Below are 20,137 nucleotides of genomic sequence, written 5' to 3'. Positions count from 1 at the left end.
GTGACGGACAACTGTTTGTTGGCATTCTCCGAATAGGGATTTCCATTACAACTACAATCATCTGTATATCTAATAGACCCTACGGGTACATGCACGCCATATCCATTTCCAAACGAAAATCAAAAAAAAAGAAAATGCGGGACAAAAGTAAAATGGTATAGAGCCTATGGCAGCTATAATTCTTTTACAATTTACTCTATGTGAACATCTATCGGCCTAACGCGCTGGAAATCAATTTTTTATCGAGTAACCCATTTATCAACAGCCTCCCAATCCACGCCTCTGGCCTTCAGATCGTCTAGAAGATCTTCATACACGATCCACCACCAGGCATCTACTTCGCTATAATCCGTCAAACTCTTTTGCGGTGGTGAATTTCGAACGGCGTCAAGTAGACCGGATGGCAAAGGTCGGCGGCGAATTTGTGGTTTTACATGGTAGGATGCTTGACCGTCATCGCTTCCGTCTAGAGAAGCAGGGGAAGGTGGCAACGCGGGCGAGGGGTGTTGATGCGGCGGGAGTGAAGGGGGGCGGGCCGACCACGGCTTATCCAGACTGCTCGTGTAGATGATCAGCGCTGATCGACGGAAAAAAGAGCCGTTTGGGTGACACATGATATAACATTCTTCCAAAAGGAAGCCCCATCTTGTCTGCACTCACATGTAATGTATGATTCCAACCTCTTCGTCCCTCCACAGCGGCTTGTGGACAGCTCGCAACGTCTTCAACGCGTTGCACCACCACGGTAACGGCCTCCATCTTCCCTTGAAAGCTTCGGCAATGACATCCTGATCGGCAAATTTGACATGGGCGATGGTAGGAGACGTGTTGATAAAGTCTATCAGAGATGCAAGGACAGTTGATGAAGGGTGTAAAATTACAAGTCCCGAATTAAGCAAATGAGCTGTACGTGGGGCGGACGGGGATGGGATGGGGGGAGATGTAAGAGAAGTGGGAGATTGCTGCATGGATAAGGAGCAGTTGGCGGGGATCCTATGCGCATCATGCGGCGAAACGTACGATTCGTAAGCAAACAAATCCCAAAGAGCGGAGAAACAAACTTACCAGTCCTTTGGATAGTGTCCAAGTTTGAGAGGATTACATACACAGGCAGGAGAAGCTCCGATCCAATCTCTTCCTGGTAGCTCAAAGTCAAATAATTCGTCCATATCCTTGAGGAAGATCATATCGCAGTCTATCAGAATGACCTTGTCGTACTCTGTAAGCCCAAACACTTGCAGCTTGGTCCAAGCATCATTGAATCGAGAAAATGAAGGATCAAATCCAGGATGTTGCGAAGAAGACGGCGAGAGGTGAGATACCGGAACGAGATTCAGACCAAGGGAACGAAGAAGTGACGAATGAGTGGCAGGGAGTGAAGGAGTAGTCATCACCAAGAGTGGGTACGCGGAAAGAGACGATAGGGTACGATGAAGAGTAAGTAAACCTGTCATACATAATTCGAGTCAATATATCAACTAGTGCCCTTGGAAATGCGAAAGAAAGCTCTGTGAGCAATACCACTTACCGGCCACATACGCAGGGTTGGTTACGAGCGTCACCCACGCTCGGGATCCTTGCACACCAGGAGTCAAAGGCGGACTGACGACCATTGTCTTTCAACGATCGCCGACTTTTCAAGCAAGTAGTGGTGATCTTTTTTTTTTTTCTTTTCAACGTCGTCCAAAGAAGACAACGAACGACAAAAATGTACAATCAAGGAAGAATTGAGTATAACAGAAAAAAGAACCTTATCTCGAAGTTCAGCACGTTTAGGTCCCCTGAGATCGCCGATGATAGCCTCATAGTTCGTATATCGTATTATCGCAGCCATCGGGAACTGTAATGGCATCATCCTTCGGTAAGTGGCGAATCTTTAATTAATTGTGAATATGCAACTTTTTTCAATTATTGCGAATTTTTATTTTTCCGTTGTGAGTAGTTTTGAATTGAGACTCAAAAATTGACGCGTAGCCATGCCATTTCATTTGCTATGAAATTCATACTCATGATAGCAGTTATTAAAGTAAATGACAGAATGACAGTAGTACAGGCAAGTAGTAGAACTTGAAGCATATACTTCCTCCATACATAATCCGTACACCGTACCCATTCTGCTGATTTCTTAATCATGAAAATACCGTGAGATGTAGCGATTACATTGTATAGGTGGTGGTCACCATTTAGAAATTGGTTACCAGCTCGAGACAGTTCAAGTCGGATAAGAACAGAGAAAGCTGTACCTAGAAGACCAGTAAAGATAGCAAAGATCAGATACAGTGTTCCAATATCCTTAGCGTTGGTTGAGAAAAGCCAACGGGTAGCCATGGACTTGATCATGAAAGCTAGTTGAAGAGTTACACGTGTAGTGAGAGGAGGATATAGAGCAAATTGCGGTAGAATCTTTTGACGGCTATGTCGTGTAGATGTTGAATGAAACATTAATAATGTCGGTGTGCGTCAGTCGTTCTCGCTATTCATTCTTATTAGTAGGTTGCAGTAAACATGGCCATGTAAGTACTTTTGGTACGCAGCAGGCATTGACCGGCAATTAATCATTCGTAATATGTATGATGACGCGATGATGATGGATGCAGAAATCCATAAAATAGTTGTATGCCCCATCCCTATTTTGAGTATATTGTCGTATTATTTTTCTTGTTGCTATCACTGCCCTCCAGTGTTGGTATATTCACGGACTTCACGTTCAACTGCTTTGATTTGTGTCGCTGTGTTGTTTATGTGCTCACTTGACGAACTTCCTTGACAGGTCTCCTCGCGCTGGTTATAACACTATTGGCTCAATATGCCGTAGTCATGCGCAGGCGAACCTTGTGACAAGGCGTCTTACTAATGCCCTGTCGATATAGCGAATGGCATTGCAAGTATGTGGCATCATTAGGACACAGCATGAGGCATTGTCCCGCAATATTGTAGCTTATATTCCAGTCTGCATGGCTTTCTTCAACATTTGATTGGGCTCTTTTGAGTGACCAAAACGATGGGGCGGAAAGTGCCAATGCCAACGTGTCTAAGAATCCACAAATTTCATTACTGTGACCTGTGCGAAGCGAGCCAGGCGCAATGTCTTCCACAGTACAAATCGATATTGCTGACGAAAGAGCAGCAATCTGAGGAATTATTGAGATGTGGTGATCGTGATCATGCATGACATTTTGCGCCTCATGAAGATTGTTGCTCCCCCTGCCCGGCCTCAGAGTTTTGGTTGTTCTTCTGAAGTTTGGACACATGCCGATGTGGATAACGCTCTTGAATGATGCGCATTTGTGCGAGCTCTTTCCGTCTAGCTCTGTTGCAAGTCTCCCTGCCGGCGTTCTTGTCAGCTAAAACCATTAATTTAAAACCGTTGAGGATACCATTGAAAGATAGAAATTGCAATGAAGCTACCAACAGCCCAGTTGGCTGCCAACCAGGGTTCTGGCACATCACGAAGTATTAGCAATGTCTCAGTTGTATATAAGTCCTTATCTTACTCCGTGATCCGAGAAATCGCACAGCACCAACACCGACACCACCTGCTATCCCGTACAATAGACTGTTTCTAGCACAAGGTATTTTACCGATATTCTCTAGATCTTGCCTGGGATCTATCCGCTAAATATCAGGATGTTCAGGTAAGCGTCTAGAGGTAGAAAGTGCTAGGACGCTGACGTACGCGCAATGCGGCCTTGAAGTCATGAAACTTGTCTCCACTCAGAGTCTCATCCGGTTTCAAAGGCTCAGGATCGGGAGTGATCTGACTGTTGCCGGAAGGAATATTGAGAGGGGGACTAGGGGGTTTTGACTGGCTCATGGCGTCAAGATATGAACCTAAAGAGGTTGATCAAATCGAATTTTTGAACTTTAGGAGATACTGCAAGCATCTAATGTCAAATGTGTACATTCTTTGCTCGCTCCGTTCGTCGCCGGTGCAATTCGCGCTGACTTTCGGAACAGCAAGCAAGCTTGAATGATGGTTATTTAACGGTCACGTGACGAACGATACGACGAAAGTTCGGATGTCAAGAAGCTTGCAGTGATTGAGACCATGATTGAGGCGTGTTCTACCGCTACATAATAATAATACCTCTGCCACTGCGGTAGGGTCACCAATATAATTACCGATACTGCATACTCCAAATAACACGACATTTCACGATGTTTAGATCACCCTTACCTCAGCGGACCAGTCATAATTCTGCCTCAGAAGCTGGGCCCTCGATCCCTACACCGATACCGACAGACGGAGATGCTGTCACACTTGAAAATGCCAGTAACACAACTGGGGAAGCTACTTTATCCTCAAGTGGCTCATCCGAAGGAGAGTCATTAATATCCAAGATGATGGCGGATAAGTGAGTGTCAGTGAGCTAAAGTCGGCCTCCACTCTAACGCCCAATAACAGTCCTTACTTCTCAGCAGGTGCTGGACTTATGGTAGGCTCGGAATTAGATGTAGTACAAATTTCCACTGATTTTATTCGGACACAAAGGGGATTGGTGTGGCCCTGACAGCATTGCGTCGCTCTATAACATTAGGAGCTACCATGGCTCAACGAAGAATGTTGGTGACTCTTGAAATCCCTTCCAAAGATCGGTCATACCCATGGTTCCTCGAGTGGATGGCCCATCAGTCAGCGGCCCAGACCAGAGGAAATGTTAAACCACCCGGTCTGTTTGGTTGGGGTCAAGGCATGAGAAGTCACGAGCTAGCTGTGGAAACAAGTTACAAGCAGCACGAAAATGGGGCCAGCGAAGCCATTTTCAATTTAGTGCCAGGGCCGGGTACACATTACTTCAAATATGGAGGGGCCTGGTTTCAAGTATGTGATATCCAATGATGGGCATAAATATGTCAGATTATTGACGTATAAATACATCAGGTAAAACGCGAGCGGGATTCTAAACTCATGGACCTGCACTCCGGAACGCCTTGGGAGACACTGACTCTGACAACACTCTCAACTTCGCGAGACCTCTTTTCATCTCTCCTTGAGGAGGCACGAACGCTTGCTGAAGCCTCGACTGAGGGTAAGACTGTTGTTTATACTGCGTGGGGTGTCGAGTGGCGTCCATTCGGCAAACCAAGGAGAAGAAGGGAAATGGGCAGTGTAGTCCTGGGTAAAGGAATTGCCGAAGAGATCGAATCCGATCTGAAGGGCTTTTTGGGTCGAGGGAAATGGTACGCGGAAAGAGGTGGGTTGTATATGACTCCTGATAATTCTCTTCCTAAACGCTTGTCTAGGTATTCCCTATCGAAGAGGATACCTCCTGCATGGACCTCCGGGATCTGGTAAAACGTCGTTCATCCAAGCTCTCGCAGGGTCCTTGAACTACAATATCTGTCTCATGAATCTTAGTGAGAGAGGTCTTACAGATGATAAACTTAATCATTTGCTGGGCCTTGTACCTGAGCGGAGTTTTGTGCTGCTAGAGGATATTGATTCGGCGTTTAACAGACGTGTACAAACGAGTGAGGACGGGTGAGTGGGTTATGAGTCATGCGTTGCGATGGTATCTTACGACTCTCAAGCTATAAATCTTCTGTCACCTTCTCCGGTCTCTTAAATGCTCTTGACGGTGTCGCATCATCGGAAGAACGAATCATCTTTATGACCACCAATCATTACGATCGCCTTGACCCGGCACTTATTCGACCAGGTCGAGTTGATATTCAACAACTTCTGGATGATGCTGCCGGTGAACAAGCCAAACGATTGTTTGTCAAGTTCTATGGCAATTCAGTCAATGAGGATGGCACAAAGGGTAGAGTGTTGAGGGAAGGAGAGCTTCCGCTAAATGACGAGGAAGTAGAATCTTTAGGCAACTCGGTGCAACGTATCGTGGACGATGAGCGGGCTCATGGAAAGGTCGTTAGCATGGCTAGTCTGCAAGGGCATTTTATCCGTACCGGAGCGAAAGAGAGCCTAGATGGGATCCGTGAGCTGTGTAGGCCAAGGGAAGGGCAAGCATAGGGACATTTCTATTGATGCATCAACACTACTGCATGATAGACAATATTACTCGGTTGATTAAGTTACACAATTCACATGCAGTCTGATCAGGATGTGACTCGTCAAGATACTTGTTGGTCGTCCGTCGGTTGAGTGACTATCATGATCTACGGTCTGCTCAGTCTTGGGGCACTTCGATTGCTCGAGTCGCTCCCGACCATTCCGATGACGATAAAATCCGTACGACTGATACAGCAGTATGTAGTTGTTGGTTTTTCTTTTCATTATTCTTTTATTTCCGCAAGTGCTATACCGATACTGTATATGCCAACTCAACGACTGACAGGACTCATTCAACATCTTCTTACTTGCGCTCTCAAATAATCATGTCGCAATCACGAGCTCGCAAAGTTCTCATTGTTGGCGCTGGTCCTGTCGGTGCTCTGACGGCCCTGAGCCTTCATCGTAGGGGTTGGGAAGTGGAGGTCTGGGAAACTCGCGATGGTCAGTCAATCTCCTATCTATTGCCCATTAGAGGTCGCTGAAATGGAAGCTGATGGTGGCTGTAGATCCTCGAGGTCAAGATGCTGCTCCGAGTAATCTCCGTTCTATCAATCTCGCCATATCGTCGCGAGGTCTCGAAGCACTACGAAGTGTTGATCCCTCGATTGCCGAAAACTTTTTGGAGGAAGCGATACCGATGAAGGGACGGATGATCCACCATACAGACGGGAAGCAAGAAAGTCAACTTTATGATCCAATCGGCGGCCAGGTCTGTTCGTTGATGATGGAGGATGGGAGCATTGGCTGATAGATTAAGCAGTCTATCAACTCTATCAGTCGCCCAATTCTCAATCAGCGACTTGTTCAATCGCTTCCCGAAGCAGTCAAACTCAGGTTCAACACCAAGCTCAAGCACATTGATTTCAAGAACCGTGTTGCTTATGCGTCTCATAAACAAGAAACGAGTCTATTACCCGGTGAAGAAAGTGAAAAGGATAAGAAGCAGAACACAGAGGATGAAGATGGGACGGCGTTTGATTTGGTCATTGGATGTGATGGCAGCTGGTCCAAAGTGAGAACTGCAATGATGCGTGCAGAACGGTTGGTATACATGTTACAGTATCCCATTGTATAAGAAAGGCTAATCATCGCTCAGGATTGACTTTTCACAAAGCTTTATTCCTCATGCCTACATTGAGCTCCATATGCCTTCTGACCCAGCTTCCCCAGGTGGCTACGCTATGGATAAAAACCATTTGCACATTTGGCCTCGCCATGCTTTCATGCTTATCGGTCTTCCCAATAAGGTACGCGTTTTTTTTTCTCTCTTCCATGCCTGGTATTCAAAAACTCATTCTACTTTGTTTAGGATGGTTCCTTTACCCTGACTTTATTCATTCCATTTTCTTCTCTCGAGTTACTCGACACACGTGAATCTGCTGCGGCCTTTTTCAGAGAACATTTCCCTTCCGCTGTGGACATTGTGGGTGAAAAGGTGCTTCTTGATGATTTTGAAAAGAATCCAAGAGGTAACCTGGTTACTATCAATGCAAGTGTTTAATTCTTCTCTCTTTGCTGCAAGGTGTGACTGATAAGAATGGGGTCTTTCAGTGTACACCCTCCGCATGGTCATCTCACGCCATTCTTCTGGGCGATGCATCCCACAGTATGGTTCCGTGCGTAACTTTCCAGTGTCTCTCTCAAGCAATTTCAACTTGCTGATGGCCTGTGTACGTTTTTAGTTTCTATGGACAAGGCCTCAACTGCGGTCTTGAAGACGTTCGGGTGCTCAGCTCTATCCTTGAGCGACACCACATCTCACCCACAACCACACTTGCGCTTGGCGAGACGGATCCTGAGCTGGAATTGGCTCTAAAGGCCTATTCTGATGAAAGGCAAGGAGACTTGAAGGCGATTTGTGAACTGGCCTTGCAAAATTAGTAAGCCTGTGAAACCTTTAAAAGTTTTTTTTTTGGATACGGATTATTAGTAGCTTAACGCATTGTCGTTTTGTCAGCACTGAAATGCGCTCGCACGTGCTTTCTCCGCTTCACCATCTCCGTCGTCAGGTTGACAAGGTTTTCACCACCTTGTTCCGATCTGCGCCTCAAGCCACCTTGTCGTTGATGGAACCTTTCCCTACCAAGAAAGTGCGAGGGTGGACGAGTCTTTATGAGATGGTGACTTTTAGGCCGGATGTAGGTTATTCGGAAGCGCTGAGGAAGGAGAGGTGGCAGAAGGATGTCGTGGGTTATGCTGGGTGGATCGGGGGTGTGGTAGGTGTTGGCGCGGCAGGCGTTTTTGCGGCAACTATGGCGAAGAAGTGGTTGGAAAGGAGATAGATAGGTTTCCTGACAGGCTGCCATTTTTAAAATGATGATTTATGCCAATGCATTTTAAATTGCAGATTTTGATTCACTTCTTCTTGGAAACCATCCCCCACTCCTAGACTAACCTCTTTGGCCCAGCCTTGACTGCCTGCTTCCACTCATTGTCCCTTTCCCCATGCTCCCTCCTGTCGTCAACATTGTTCTTCTTTTCCTCCAATACTACAATGGGTGCAAGATCGACTTGCGGCACGGGCTCAGCGATCAGTGCCTCTCCTATAGATGGCGCACCGACGCCCTCAATCCCAAACCCGCCGCCTTGTGAAGGGACTGCCGCCTGTGGAGGCAGGGACGGCATCGTTTCATCGACTACCGTTGCGGCACTCGCTGCCCCATCCTTTTCTTTCACTATACCCAACGCCCTCTCCGCGTCCTCGATGAGCTTGGCCGTCTCTGCCTTGTCATTAGACTGTCGCAAGAGCTCTGCCAGCCCGTTGGCCTCGTCGACAAGCGCTTGGCTTTCTTGCTTGAGACGGTTCTCGTCCCATCCCATCGGTTGACCTGAAGACGCCCAGTCGCGGCCTACGTGAGTCTTCCATGATTCACCCTTGAGGTGCTCTGTAATCTCATCCTTGATCAAACGGGGGGTACCTACACCGCGGAAGCCGAAAGAGGTGTAGACTTGGACGATGGAAGCACCGGCGTTGGCCATGGTGAGGGCGTCGGAGCCGGAGGAGATACCGCCACAGCCGATGATGGGGACAGACGGAGGGAGAAGCGGGCGCAGAGTCTTGAGAGCATTGAGAGCGTAAGGGAAGAGGGGCTTGCCGGAGAGACCGCCGATCTGGTCTTGGTTGCCTGTGGTATCCGTCAGCTTGAAGAGAAAAGAGAAGCGGGCACTTTACCGGAAACAAGATTGAGCTCTTTTCTTCGGATGGTAGTGTTGCTAACAATGACGCCTTCGACACCACTACTTCTCACCGCACTCGCCACATCTGCCAGCTCGTCCTCGCTCAAGTCTGACGCGACTTTGACTGCAATCTTGGGCAGTCCGGTTCCCTGGGCGATCTTGTTCCTTTCTTCGACGACATCGTTCAACAATCGCTCGAGCTGCTGCTTGCCCTGGAGAGCGCGCAAGCCTGGGGTATTCGGGCTTGACACGTTGATCACGACCACGTCCGCAAAAGGTCCCAGCGTCCTGACGCCTCGAATGTAGTCGTCGTTTGAATCAGGGTCACTGGCCTTGTTCTTGCCCAAGTTGACTGCAAGCAGCTGTCCGGCTCTCAATGACCTCGGCAAACCCGCGGGTGGGACGAGGTTTGCAGGCAGAGGGGACGGGAAGAGGGAAGGATGATCCTGAGCAAACTTGGCGAGACGGAGACGAAGTCGGGCGAGGGCGTGGCCGTGTCCAAGAGAGTTGAATCCATATCGGTTGATGCAGGCATCGTCCTCTTCGAGACGGAAAAACCGAGGTTTGGGGTTACCGGGCTGCATGGATCAGGATATGATACGATTTCATAGTCTGCACACATACCTGGGGTTCGGGAGTGACACTTCCGACTTCAACATAACCGAAACCGAGGTCAAAGAGACCATCGATGGCCTCGGCGTCCTTGTCAAAGCCGGCCGCGATGCCGACAGGATTTTTCAGATGCATGCCGAAAAGCTGCACAGTGTCCGTTTGAGCGCTGCGCATACGGTTTACAGAAATCTTACCTCTGCTTGCAGCTCGGCGCCGTCGACACCCATGTCTCTCGGCCGGGCCCACTTGTCCCATGCGAGGACCCTGACGGCGAGCTTGTGGCCCTGTTCGGGGTCTGCGACGAGGCGCATAAGCGGCATGGCGACGTGCTCGTGCAGGAGAGACCTGGAGTCATAGTAGTACGCGACGAGGAGGACGCTGCCGCCGAGGAGGAGGGCGGTGGAGAGGTAGTGGCGGCGCGGGGGCGGCGCGGTGGAGGCGAGACGGCGGAGGGGGAGGGGGTGTGGGCGGGGGAGCGCGGCCCTGAGGGCGGGGAGGGGCAGCGGGCGGGGCATGGCGGTGACGGGGCGATGGCAGAGAATGCGATGTCGGTAGTAGTAGTGGTGGTGGTGCAAGTGCCGCGGAAATTCCACGTCACGCGCTGATTTTGTCGATCATCATCATCTCTAGCCGCAGACTAATAAATGATGGATGTCTCACAGCCTCTTGGCAAGCCGCTAGCACGATGCCCCGCACCCGCCGCATCACAGTCCTCATCTCAGGCTCAGGCAAGTCCTCCTCCCCCACTCCCCCACCCCCGCTCACGCCCCGCAGGCACAAACCTCCAGGCGCTGCTCGATGCGGCCGGCACGCCCCGTCTCCCCGGCGCCGCGATCACCGCCGTCATCTCCTCCCGCTCAAACGCCTACGGCCTCACCCGCGCCCGCACGCACGCCCCCCCGATCCCCGCCGCCGTCTGCGCCCTCAAGACGTTCCTGAACCGCAACCCGGGCGCCACGAGGGAAGACTACGACGCGGAAGTCGCGAGGCAGGTCCTGGACACGAGGCCGGACATTGTCGTCCTCGCCGGCTGGATGCACATTCTCTCAGACCGCTTCCTCGATATACTCGACGGCAAGAAGGAGCCCCCGCCCGCGCCCGCCCTTCCGCCGCCCGCACCGAGCAGCCTGCCCACCCAGACTGAGCCCATCCCCTCCCACGCCCCCGGCGCCGTTTCGCAAAACGCACAGGCCACGTCCGAGCTTCCCCCGCCGCCGCCGAGCCAGTCGTTCCCCGTGCCCATCATCAATCTCCACCCAGCGTTGCCGGGCGCGTTTGACGGCGCGCATGCTATTGACAGGGCCTTGGAGGCTTTCCAGAAAGGCGAGGTCACGCGCACAGGCGTCATGGTTCACAGGGTCGTGGCCGAGGTAGACAGGGGGGAGCCCTTGCTCGTCAAAGAGGTCGAAATCAAGCCCGAGGACAGGCTGGAAGATCTTGAAGAGAGAATACATTCGGCGAGTTTACATGCTCGTGGGTATGTCGCCTTGCACAGCGCTGATATGTTACTACAGGTTGAGCACGAGATTATCGTTGACGGCGCGCGACTCATTATTGAACAACTCGACAGACAGGGCCGACCATGATATGCATAGACTATACTGACCATGAGATGTGACATGCACTTATCCAAAGTTGCTGCTGCTGAACCGAGTTCTGACATGAGAAGCGCAAAAGGCGAATCGGCATGATGCCATCAACGCCCACTTATTTTTCAACGTCATTTTTCCGACCACGCAAGCTTGCAAGCAAAATATCATGCGGTCTTTCGCCTCTTCTCTTTGACTTGAGGTAGTCGGCGAGCAAAAACGCGACGTCTGTGGTCGCAAATGGTCAGCCGATAAGCTTGACACGAAAAAAAAAAAAACGGACCTAGCGACTGCTCGTAATTCAAACGCGGGTCGCAATGCGTTCTGTAATTGAACGAGAGGTCTTTATCCTCCAACTCCATCGAACCACCGATACACTCGGTCTATTTTTCACACGACTATTTAGCCTGGTGTCCCGCATTAAAAAAAATGGATGGGGGGACATACAACAGAATACCCATCGTCATTGACCTCTCCTGTCAATTCAAGATGCACTCCACCAAGAATAGTATTCTTTTCTTTATGGATTTCCATGCTTCGAGTAATTTCGGTAATGACGTCTACAAAATGTCGAGTTTTGAGGGTAGGGTCATGGACAGAGGATTTGGTGCTTAAAAAAAAAAAGTTTAGTTGCCAAGATTTGCGTTTCTCGAAAAAAGGTCCTTTTACTCACTTGCCATGCATGGCATCACACTGCCAGACCACTGGATGATCGGTCCTCAACACGGCATCAATGTGCTTTGGCAAGAATTGATCGACTTTGGCGGCACCGTATCGCCCGATAAGCGTCACCTTGCCCGGGATCTTGTCGGGGTTAACAACTATTTTTTATTTATTTTAAAATTGACACCAGTTGATTAGCAAAAAGGTTAAACGCTTCCATAAACTGGGACTTGCTGTCAAGGACGCGAACGATTTCCTCGGGCTGCATGGAAGGGCCAATCTTGATACCTCTTTTTCCATAATGAGCAATGGGCGCAAAAACAACAAAGATGGAACCAAAATCACTTACATGGGGTTTGCGATACCCCTAAAGTACTCCACATGCGCCCCATCCAACTGTCTCGTCCTATCCCCGATCCAGATGAAATGAGCAGAGGTATTGTACCACTTCTTCGCCTCCTTTTTCCCTAAATCACCAACAGACATGGACAGACTGTTGATCGAGTCGCTCAAATTCTTGGGCGATTTGGGACGACGAGCGGGAGAGTGTGGGTAAGAAGATGATGATGATGCTTCACGGATACGAGATGCTGATCGAGAGAGGATCGGGGTAGAGTCACCCGTCGCTGGGGGAGACAAGGTCGTAGAGTCCCAAGAGCGAGTGAAAGCCTCTTCATACTCCAACAGCAAAGCTTCGTGGCTATGGTTTTTGGAGTCAACATGTGTACACTGAAAAGAAGGAGCGAGCGCGCTGCGATTTACCTGGTGTAGAAATCAACAGTCTCCATACCACCCCTTTCACCACCTCCAACAGCGCCAGTGGCCACCTTCATAAACTCTAAACTATCTTGCAAACTCTCAATGACCGACGAGAAAGCTTGCTGAAGCTCTGGCGATCGGACATGGGAAAACGACCAGTCGACAGGATTATGTAAATTGGCGAAACCCGATGAAAGAAGTGTACGGATGTAGTTGAGCGTGGCGGTGGAATGAAAGTAAGATCTGCCAACAGCACCATGGTCAGTAGGGCGGTACGTATGTGCGCGGCGACTTACCCTAAAAGCCTTTGAGGATCGGGGGCTCTATCGGTCGGATCATAACCATTGACATTGTCTCCTCTGAAACTCAGCACCTCTTTCTTCTCCGTCTTTCCGTCTTTGGTGGGAAACTCGACAATCTCTGTAGGTTTACTCCTCGGCTTGGCGTACTGGCCTGCAATGCGTGCAATCCTTACGACAGGTAAACGTGATCCGTGAAGGATGATGAGAGACATTAGCAGGATGAGGGACAGCTTGTGCTCGATGGGGTCCTGAAATAGCGAAACTGTGTCAGTTTATCCAAGCAAAAAAATAAAAAATTATTCTCACTTGAGAACAGTCGTCAAAAAGCTCGGCACAGTCTCCGCCTTGAAGTAAGAATGCCTTGCCAGCCGCCACATCAGCCAGTTGAGTACGGAGCCTATCGATCTAAAGTCACCCCGACGTCTCGCAAGTCAGCATAAGAGGGATGAGGTTTCCCCAAACACCAACTAACCTCCACAGGAGAAACTAGAGGTGGTAAGCGACGAAGCTTGTTGAGAACGGTTTCCAGCTGGTCCTTGTCCTCATAGACGACATCCTGAAGGAGGAAGAATATGTTCAGTGTACATAGGGCCCACAGGTTAGTCATTGTAACTGGGCACTAACCTGAGCGATGGGTTTTTCCCTCCAGGAAGATGGGTGCCAAGGTGCAGGTGCTGGTGCCATTGGAGAACGTCAGTAGGGGGGGCGGGTTTAGGGATGTAAAGGCCAAGTATGCAGAAAAGACGATACCTCGGAATATGTATGGCTTGTCGTCGTCCCCGCCGTCATCGTACTCGAACCGCCTCCACCACGACATCATTTTCGACTCATTGTTTGTGGCCTTACGTAAAAAAGAACGGTCGTTCATAAAGTGGAATGCGCAAACAAACGTGGGCGTGATCTCTCAGCCGCTCTGTCAAAATTACCCAAAGTAGAAGGGGGGGGGGTGATAGGGGGGGTGTCCGAAATAGTTCCCTGCATTAACAAGGCCAAATATATTAGATGACGCCGGACGCTAAGGAAACCTTGTAGTTTGCTTCCCTGAATCGTCTCTGGCGCGGCTGCGGAGGGAGCACCACCACGCGTGATGTGGCATTGTTTGGGGGTCTTTATGGCAGTTCTTTACCTGGTCTAATGCTTTTCCTGGAAATGCTCCAGCTAGCTGGGCTGTGGGCAGATGTTTACATATGCACCGTGGTGGAACAGCGCCCCCACACAGAATTCCCACTCGCTGCGATTGACATTTCGTCTCTTCCACAATCCCACAAACAACAATAGAAACAACAACCCAGCGTCCAGCGTCAAGACGCGTTAAGAGACCAAGAGAACTGAAAAACTCCGTTGGTCCCTGAGATTCACTAGGCATCTCCTACTTCCCATCTCGCATCGCTCCATCTCCCCACTCGCCAGACGTCAAAACAGCTTTTCTTTCCTCTACATCGTTTCTCCAGCCTCCTTACTTGTATCCATTCTACTACCAATCTCCATCCCACCACGCGCAACACTCTTTCGTTTTGTCAGATACCCTCGCCCACACTCGCCGTCTCCAAAGTACCCTCCGTGCCCCTTCGCAATCAGTTCCTCGAACCTTTCAGTTGGGCCTTGCGTGTTATCTGCCTGTTGTATTCAACCCGGCAGTCGTAAATCACACCCAATCTACATCCAATCTTCAAAAACTTGCCAAAAACTCTTCCCCGCCTCCCTCTCTCCAGCAGCCTTATCATGCTCCCTGTTCCTCCCTCTGTACACCGCCTGGTCATCCTCTTCCTCGTCGCCGTCCCTCTGCTCTCCATCATCCTCCCCGTGACAGCTGCGGCCGCTGGCGTAGATGCTCCCTCCAAACTCCAGCCCCGCGCTCCTCAACCTTCGCGTCGTATGGGCGCCACCAAGCGATCCAAAAAAATCGAGCCCTTGAAGAAGAAGGACTACTCGTCATTTCTTTGCCCAGGGGGCTCTGTGGCTTGCCCCATCCCAGGCGATGAAGTTTCTCCATCGAGTGTCGAGGCCTTGGAGAAGAGCCTCAATTCCCTCGCCGACTGGTTCAAGGTTGGCTTTGAGTGTGTGGAGCTTGAAACAGAATTGAACTCTTGCGGCGGTTGCTTAGCACTTGGTTCTGGGTACGTTGAATTTATTGTTTATTTCATGTGTTTTCACTCACACAATGCCTTTTATAACAGCCAAGATTGCGCTCTTATCGAAAACGCTCGTACAACCGGCTGCGAGAGTGGCTCATGCCAAGTATACTCATGCTTCGATGGCTATGTCGTCTCGCCTGACAGGACATCTTGCGTCAAGAAGGGATCTACCATTCCAGCTACGCCCGTTACCGCCGTCAACGTCGAAGAGCTTGTCGCCGACGATCAGCTCCCTTTAGGGCAATAATTTTTAGAATGGAGGTGCCTTTATAGAAGCCACTTTTTACTTGTAGCAACAAACCTTTCTCCTGTTATGGACTATTCCTCTTTATTTTTTATTTCCTTTGGTTTTGTTAGACAAATATTTGTATTTTATAATTGGATATCCCAGTCGCTAAAATACCATTGCGCTTGATGGAGACCCAGGTAGTAAATATCTTTACCAAATGTTGAGGGGGCAAGCAGGATACATAGAATTTATTAATTGTCGGATACCAGCAGTACATGTATCGATGGTGTCTATATATTCCTTTTCAGAACATAGGACCTGCGTCTCTGCATACAAAGACAAATAAATGTCTTTCTAGATGTTGGGAGGCTTACACAAACCCAGAAGCCGGTGAACGGGGGGAGCCGACGGGATGTGGTTCTTCTATTCTGTAATAACGAATCCTTCAGCCCATTTCGTCCTTTTTCTTTCTCTCCCGCGAGCCTTTCCTCGTCCAGCCATCTCTCAACTCGCCGCAATGACTGCCCTACTCGCACAGCGTGTCCTGCCTCAAATCGAGTATGCCATCTTCGACATGGATGGTCTTCTTAGTACGTGATCCCATGCTCACAGTCATGTCCTCTCGCTCATCAATTTGTGTGAACAGTGTAAGCTGCTTGATTCGCTGTCAAGACGCCGCTGGTCATAGCATACTGACCACTGATACGTTTGTTTGATTCTAGTGACTCCGAGGTTCGTTCGCTCAACAACATTCCTGTTGGGTTCCATTTATTGACTTGCTTACGTCCCAGAGGATCTACACAGAGGTGACCAGTACGACGCAATCCGCTTTTGACGTAGAAGATTAACTAATAAAGTTCTCAAAGATGCCATTCTCGGTCGCTATGGTCATACAATGACCTGGGACATCAAAGCCGGTGTTATGGGCAAACCCCAACGTATCGCTGCAGAGTACATTCTCTCGCATTTCCCCGACATTCTGGAGAAACTGACCGTCGAAGAATTCATCGCCGAGGGTGTGCAGAGGAGAGAAGAACTCTTCAAGCGGGTTGAGCCTATGAGAGGAGCTGCAGAATTGGTCAAAGGTTTGGTGAGTACTGAAGCAACATAGGCATAGACACCGGGGGCTAAATATGAATAAAAGCATGCCGCTGGAATCCCTATCGCCCTGGCTACGGGCTCTACCATGCCAAATTTCATTCATAAAACAGTGAGCTAGACACTTTATCGACTGCGCAATCCCACGCTTATACCGGACGGTTGCAGACACATCTTCCCCACATCTTCTCTCTTTTCCCGCCGACGTCAATTCTCACTGCAGACTCTCCCGAAGTCAAGCGTGGTAAACCCAACCCTGATATATTCCTTGCGGCCGCCCATTCTCTCGGAAGGGACGTGGGCACTGCTGACGAATGTACCGAAGAGCAAAAGGCGGAAAGAAGTCGAGGATTGGTGTTTGAGGATGCCCGGCCAGGTGTCTTGGCTGGCATCGCGGCAGGGATGAATGGTGAGTCCATGCGACTGGAGCATCTTTGTGGTTATCTAATCATAAATAGTCATCTGGGTTCCTGATGCCGAATTACTTGCACTTAACCCGGGAGAGACATACGGCGCGACGGAAGTCCTTACTCATCTGGAGGAATGGGATCCCACTAGGTGGGGTCTCCCTCCTTTACCCGGTTTCAATGTAAGTCATCACGCTTTTTGAAACATGTGCGCATAGATAACCTCTTGATTATCACAGCACATTCCTGCCCAACCCTAGACATTTTTGGGATACATCATCATGCATAAAGTTTAACCTTATTACCCTTCTAAAAGTTCTTTCCACTTCTCTTTTAAGCCTCAAAACCTCGCAAACCATCCAAAATTCGCCAGATACCCCAAGCTCCAGGGTCGGGGACTTCACGCTTCTTCAAATCCTCCTGATTCACATATGCTCCTCGACCAGCCTTAGCCACAAGCTCCTTGGTCTTGTCAGCTGCTGCAAGAGCGTCCTCCGCCGCGGAGGAAAGTCCTTTTGAAGGTAAAGAGGCAACAAAGGCATCAAGGGGGTCAACGAGGGTTCGGGAAGGAGGCCGGGCACGAGTGTCTATGATGAAGTTTGTATTAAGCATCCAGATTGCCTGTATTAACTTTGGACTTACATTTGTAAAGAGTGGCCAGGGCTTCAGCAGCAGCTTTGCTCCAAACCTCGGGGGATGTGCTCTTGGCACCATTTGTAGCAGCATCTCTCAAGGATTTGCCCAATCCCGCAAAGAATATCCTAAGACTATATAAGCTTACGAACCTTCTTCGCTATAGTACAACTTACGAGTAGAGGGCACCCGAAGTGCCGCCCATGTCATCCTCCACGATTTCGGCAATAACCTTGACATCCTGCACTACATTCTCGCCCTTCAATCGGCCCTCCTCAATCGCCTTCAACACACCCTTGGCGCCGGCCTCCAAAGTGAGACCTGCATCCCCATCTCCGGCGATCTGGTCTTGTTCAGTGAGTTCAGGTTCGGCGGCAATAAGAGCCTTGCACGCCCGAGCGATAGCAGCAAGGAAGCCTTTTGCATCAGTGGCTGTTTACTCCAATCAGTATACGTCTCGGTTTCAATCACATTACTTACAGGGTAAAACAGCGTTGTCTTTTTGCACGGGGATAGGTGCCTCTTCAGCCTTCACATCAAGCGTTCCAGGTTCCCTACCCGCATGCCACTTCCAACCTGGAGCACTAGCGGGGGTGTCAAGGTACTCAAGGATCTCATTGGCAGAGTAAGGTGCTTTTTCAGAAGCAGAAGGGAGGAGAAGAAGAGTAAGGGAGAAACCAGGCATGTTGAGAGATGTCATATAAGTTCCAGCAAGGACTCGACGAACTTTGATCTTCCTTGACTGAAGCCACTTGACAGCTGGTTGTTGTTCTTAGCGACCCACTTTGCGTGGTGGATCTAGAAACTTACCTTCGTTTGTGAGGCCACCCATTTCAAGCTCACTTATGGCTCCCAAGTCGTTCACCAACAACACCACCTCATCAGAGCCATCACCTTTGAAAGGCACGAATGACTTGTCCTTGTCGATAGTATCAGTGATTTGGGTGAGCATTCTTCCCACAAGCTCAGATGCAGTCGTCATCTCAAGCTTGTAAGTACCAGCTTCGTTGTGAATGCCCATGCCCTACATCGGAATGGGATGTTAGAATATGCGGACGAAGCAAATGCAAAGGGGATTACATACAACTTCAACTTCGTTGGCTCCAAGGTGGGAGGTACCAGCACGAGTTCCTGGGACCTACGATAAATGAGCTTTTGTTTTTGTCGTATGTGAGATGCACTTTACGTGACAGTGTTCAAGGCCGACACCAAGAGTCCCTAGCCGAGAAGCCACATATTTGGCAATGTTTTCTACAGAGTCAAGATCGGCGCCTTTATCGGAAAGAGCAGCAGCCACTTTGTACACCAGAATCGTACCGGCGAGCCCTCTAAGCCTTCTGGTCAGCCGGTGATTGATCGTGACGATAATTTGAGGACTCACCGTCTACCAACGATGCTTCCCTGTTCCCTGCCAACAGCCACATCATCCCCAACCATCAAGACTCGAACATCCCCAACTTTTCCTGCACTCCTGTGCTGCTCGGCAGCCAAGCCAAAGTGCAAAGCGTCACCCGTGTAGTTCATGACTACGACAAGACCACCCTTTTCGCGTGTCACCAACTCGAGTCCTCGACGGATCTGAGCGACGTTCGGAGAAGCAAAGATGTTTCCGCAGATTGCAGCCGATAACAATCCAGGTCCCACAAAAGCGGCATGGGCGGGCTCATGACCGGACCCCCCTCCCGAGAGAAGAGCGACTTTAGGTTCAGTCGGAGGTGTGTAGATTACTGGGTAAAAGATCAACAGTTTGTATTTGGAATAAACTCGTTCTACCCACCTCTTTGGGCCTCGTCAAGTTTCACGTTGGGATTGAGGGTGGCCAGGCCCTTGAGTGAATCGACCACAAGGGTCTGAGGAGTGTTGAGAAGGTGTTTCTCTGGAGGTGGTATTGTGGTGATGTCGTCAGTTAGCACTGCCAGTTTTCACAAATTCATTGAGCTGAAGCACTCACGAGCGGGAGCCATTATTGGTAAGAGCTGATAACCAGTATTTCGCGCAAAAAAGCCGTCTATAAAATAGAAACAGCAGCAACTGAGTTATTATATACGTGCGCGAAAGATGGGTTGTACTAACGGACTATAGTCGGTACAAATAGCAATCACCAGATGCGTCCAAGCCGCTTCGGCCCGAAGGCGATTGAGCGGTTCCCAGTTCCCACGACGGAGATTATAGGCATTTACCGGCACAAAGCGGCATTTTCGTCCACTATTTTCTTTTCAGAAGTGCAGAAGAAGAATGACACCGAAGCAATGCCACACTAATTTAGAGCAATAACGGTGAGCACTATAATTGGAGCAGCAAGCAATTGATACATATATACATAAGCGGTTTAAGAGCTGTCGTTACTATGATGAATTTCTCATGAAATGTGAGATGAAAGCAATGCGATTGTAAAAATATGGACAATGAAGAACCAGCAGTGGGTATGTAAAATATTGTGTCAACAATCCACGATTATAGACTATTTGAGTTAGGAAACGAACAATTGATGTCAATGACGGGGAAATAATGATATAA

At 49.4% G+C, this 20,137-nt stretch overlaps 10 protein-coding genes across 10 annotated transcripts; 5 read left to right on the top strand and 5 right to left on the bottom strand.

Annotated features, from left to right (window-relative positions):
• Positions 1–239: 239 nt before the first annotated feature.
• CNBC3100 (hypothetical protein) lies at positions 240–1,613 on the bottom strand (the record flags this gene model as incomplete). Its single annotated transcript, XM_771726.1, has 4 exons — positions 240–555; positions 661–993; positions 1,066–1,447; positions 1,529–1,613. 4 exons carry the CDS (start codon positions 1,611–1,613, stop codon positions 240–242), a joined length of 1,116 nt encoding a protein of 371 aa, XP_776819.1.
• A 1,570-nt stretch (positions 1,614–3,183) lies between these two features.
• CNBC3090 (hypothetical protein) lies at positions 3,184–3,814 on the bottom strand (the record flags this gene model as incomplete). Its single annotated transcript, XM_771725.1, has 4 exons — positions 3,184–3,308; positions 3,378–3,438; positions 3,517–3,615; positions 3,677–3,814. 4 exons carry the CDS (start codon positions 3,812–3,814, stop codon positions 3,184–3,186), a joined length of 423 nt encoding a protein of 140 aa, XP_776818.1.
• Positions 3,815–4,158: 344 nt separating this feature from the next.
• CNBC3080 (hypothetical protein) lies at positions 4,159–5,974 on the top strand (the record flags this gene model as incomplete). Its single annotated transcript, XM_771724.1, has 6 exons — positions 4,159–4,355; positions 4,406–4,436; positions 4,493–4,822; positions 4,883–5,195; positions 5,245–5,482; positions 5,533–5,974. 6 exons carry the CDS (start codon positions 4,159–4,161, stop codon positions 5,972–5,974), a joined length of 1,551 nt encoding a protein of 516 aa, XP_776817.1.
• Positions 5,975–6,339: 365 nt separating this feature from the next.
• On the top strand, positions 6,340–8,298 carry CNBC3070 (hypothetical protein; the record flags this gene model as incomplete). Its single annotated transcript, XM_771723.1, has 8 exons — positions 6,340–6,457; positions 6,523–6,725; positions 6,777–7,057; positions 7,113–7,263; positions 7,326–7,505; positions 7,568–7,632; positions 7,699–7,896; positions 7,974–8,298. The coding sequence occupies 8 exons, from the start codon at positions 6,340–6,342 to the stop codon at positions 8,296–8,298; spliced, it is 1,521 nt and encodes a 506-aa protein (XP_776816.1).
• A 103-nt stretch (positions 8,299–8,401) lies between these two features.
• Positions 8,402–10,320, bottom strand: CNBC3060 (hypothetical protein; the record flags this gene model as incomplete). Its single annotated transcript, XM_771722.1, has 4 exons — positions 8,402–9,141; positions 9,189–9,771; positions 9,818–9,949; positions 10,000–10,320. The coding sequence occupies 4 exons, from the start codon at positions 10,318–10,320 to the stop codon at positions 8,402–8,404; spliced, it is 1,776 nt and encodes a 591-aa protein (XP_776815.1).
• Positions 10,321–10,449: 129 nt separating this feature from the next.
• Positions 10,450–11,391, top strand: CNBC3050 (hypothetical protein; the record flags this gene model as incomplete). The annotated part of the gene is made up of 2 exons (XM_771721.1): positions 10,450–11,262; positions 11,320–11,391. 2 exons carry the CDS (start codon positions 10,450–10,452, stop codon positions 11,389–11,391), a joined length of 885 nt encoding a protein of 294 aa, XP_776814.1.
• A 121-nt stretch (positions 11,392–11,512) lies between these two features.
• CNBC3040 (hypothetical protein) lies at positions 11,513–13,802 on the bottom strand (the record flags this gene model as incomplete). The annotated part of the gene is made up of 11 exons (XM_771720.1): positions 11,513–11,622; positions 11,678–11,777; positions 11,842–12,004; positions 12,068–12,215; positions 12,292–12,347; positions 12,407–12,757; positions 12,820–13,059; positions 13,113–13,366; positions 13,425–13,523; positions 13,591–13,674; positions 13,743–13,802. The coding sequence occupies 11 exons, from the start codon at positions 13,800–13,802 to the stop codon at positions 11,513–11,515; spliced, it is 1,665 nt and encodes a 554-aa protein (XP_776813.1).
• Positions 13,803–14,840: 1,038 nt separating this feature from the next.
• Positions 14,841–15,500, top strand: CNBC3030 (hypothetical protein; the record flags this gene model as incomplete). The annotated part of the gene is made up of 2 exons (XM_771719.1): positions 14,841–15,235; positions 15,296–15,500. 2 exons carry the CDS (start codon positions 14,841–14,843, stop codon positions 15,498–15,500), a joined length of 600 nt encoding a protein of 199 aa, XP_776812.1.
• Positions 15,501–15,999: 499 nt separating this feature from the next.
• Positions 16,000–17,247, top strand: CNBC3020 (hypothetical protein; the record flags this gene model as incomplete). Its single annotated transcript, XM_771718.1, has 6 exons — positions 16,000–16,072; positions 16,349–16,572; positions 16,627–16,692; positions 16,749–16,989; positions 17,039–17,169; positions 17,227–17,247. 6 exons carry the CDS (start codon positions 16,000–16,002, stop codon positions 17,245–17,247), a joined length of 756 nt encoding a protein of 251 aa, XP_776811.1.
• A 73-nt stretch (positions 17,248–17,320) lies between these two features.
• Positions 17,321–19,584, bottom strand: CNBC3010 (hypothetical protein; the record flags this gene model as incomplete). Its single annotated transcript, XM_771717.1, has 10 exons — positions 17,321–17,574; positions 17,630–17,748; positions 17,797–18,052; positions 18,101–18,379; positions 18,431–18,644; positions 18,705–18,758; positions 18,807–18,948; positions 19,002–19,347; positions 19,398–19,532; positions 19,572–19,584. 10 exons carry the CDS (start codon positions 19,582–19,584, stop codon positions 17,321–17,323), a joined length of 1,812 nt encoding a protein of 603 aa, XP_776810.1.
• Between the last annotated feature and the right edge of the window lie 553 nt (positions 19,585–20,137).

This window comes from Cryptococcus neoformans, chromosome 3 (assembly GCF_000149385.1).
Source record: "Cryptococcus neoformans var. neoformans B-3501A chromosome 3, whole genome shotgun sequence".
In the NCBI taxonomy this organism is placed as follows: domain Eukaryota; kingdom Fungi; phylum Basidiomycota; class Tremellomycetes; order Tremellales; family Cryptococcaceae; genus Cryptococcus; species Cryptococcus deneoformans.
The sequence above is the reverse complement of the archived record's forward strand: the minus strand, read 5'-3'. Positions and strand labels throughout refer to the sequence as shown.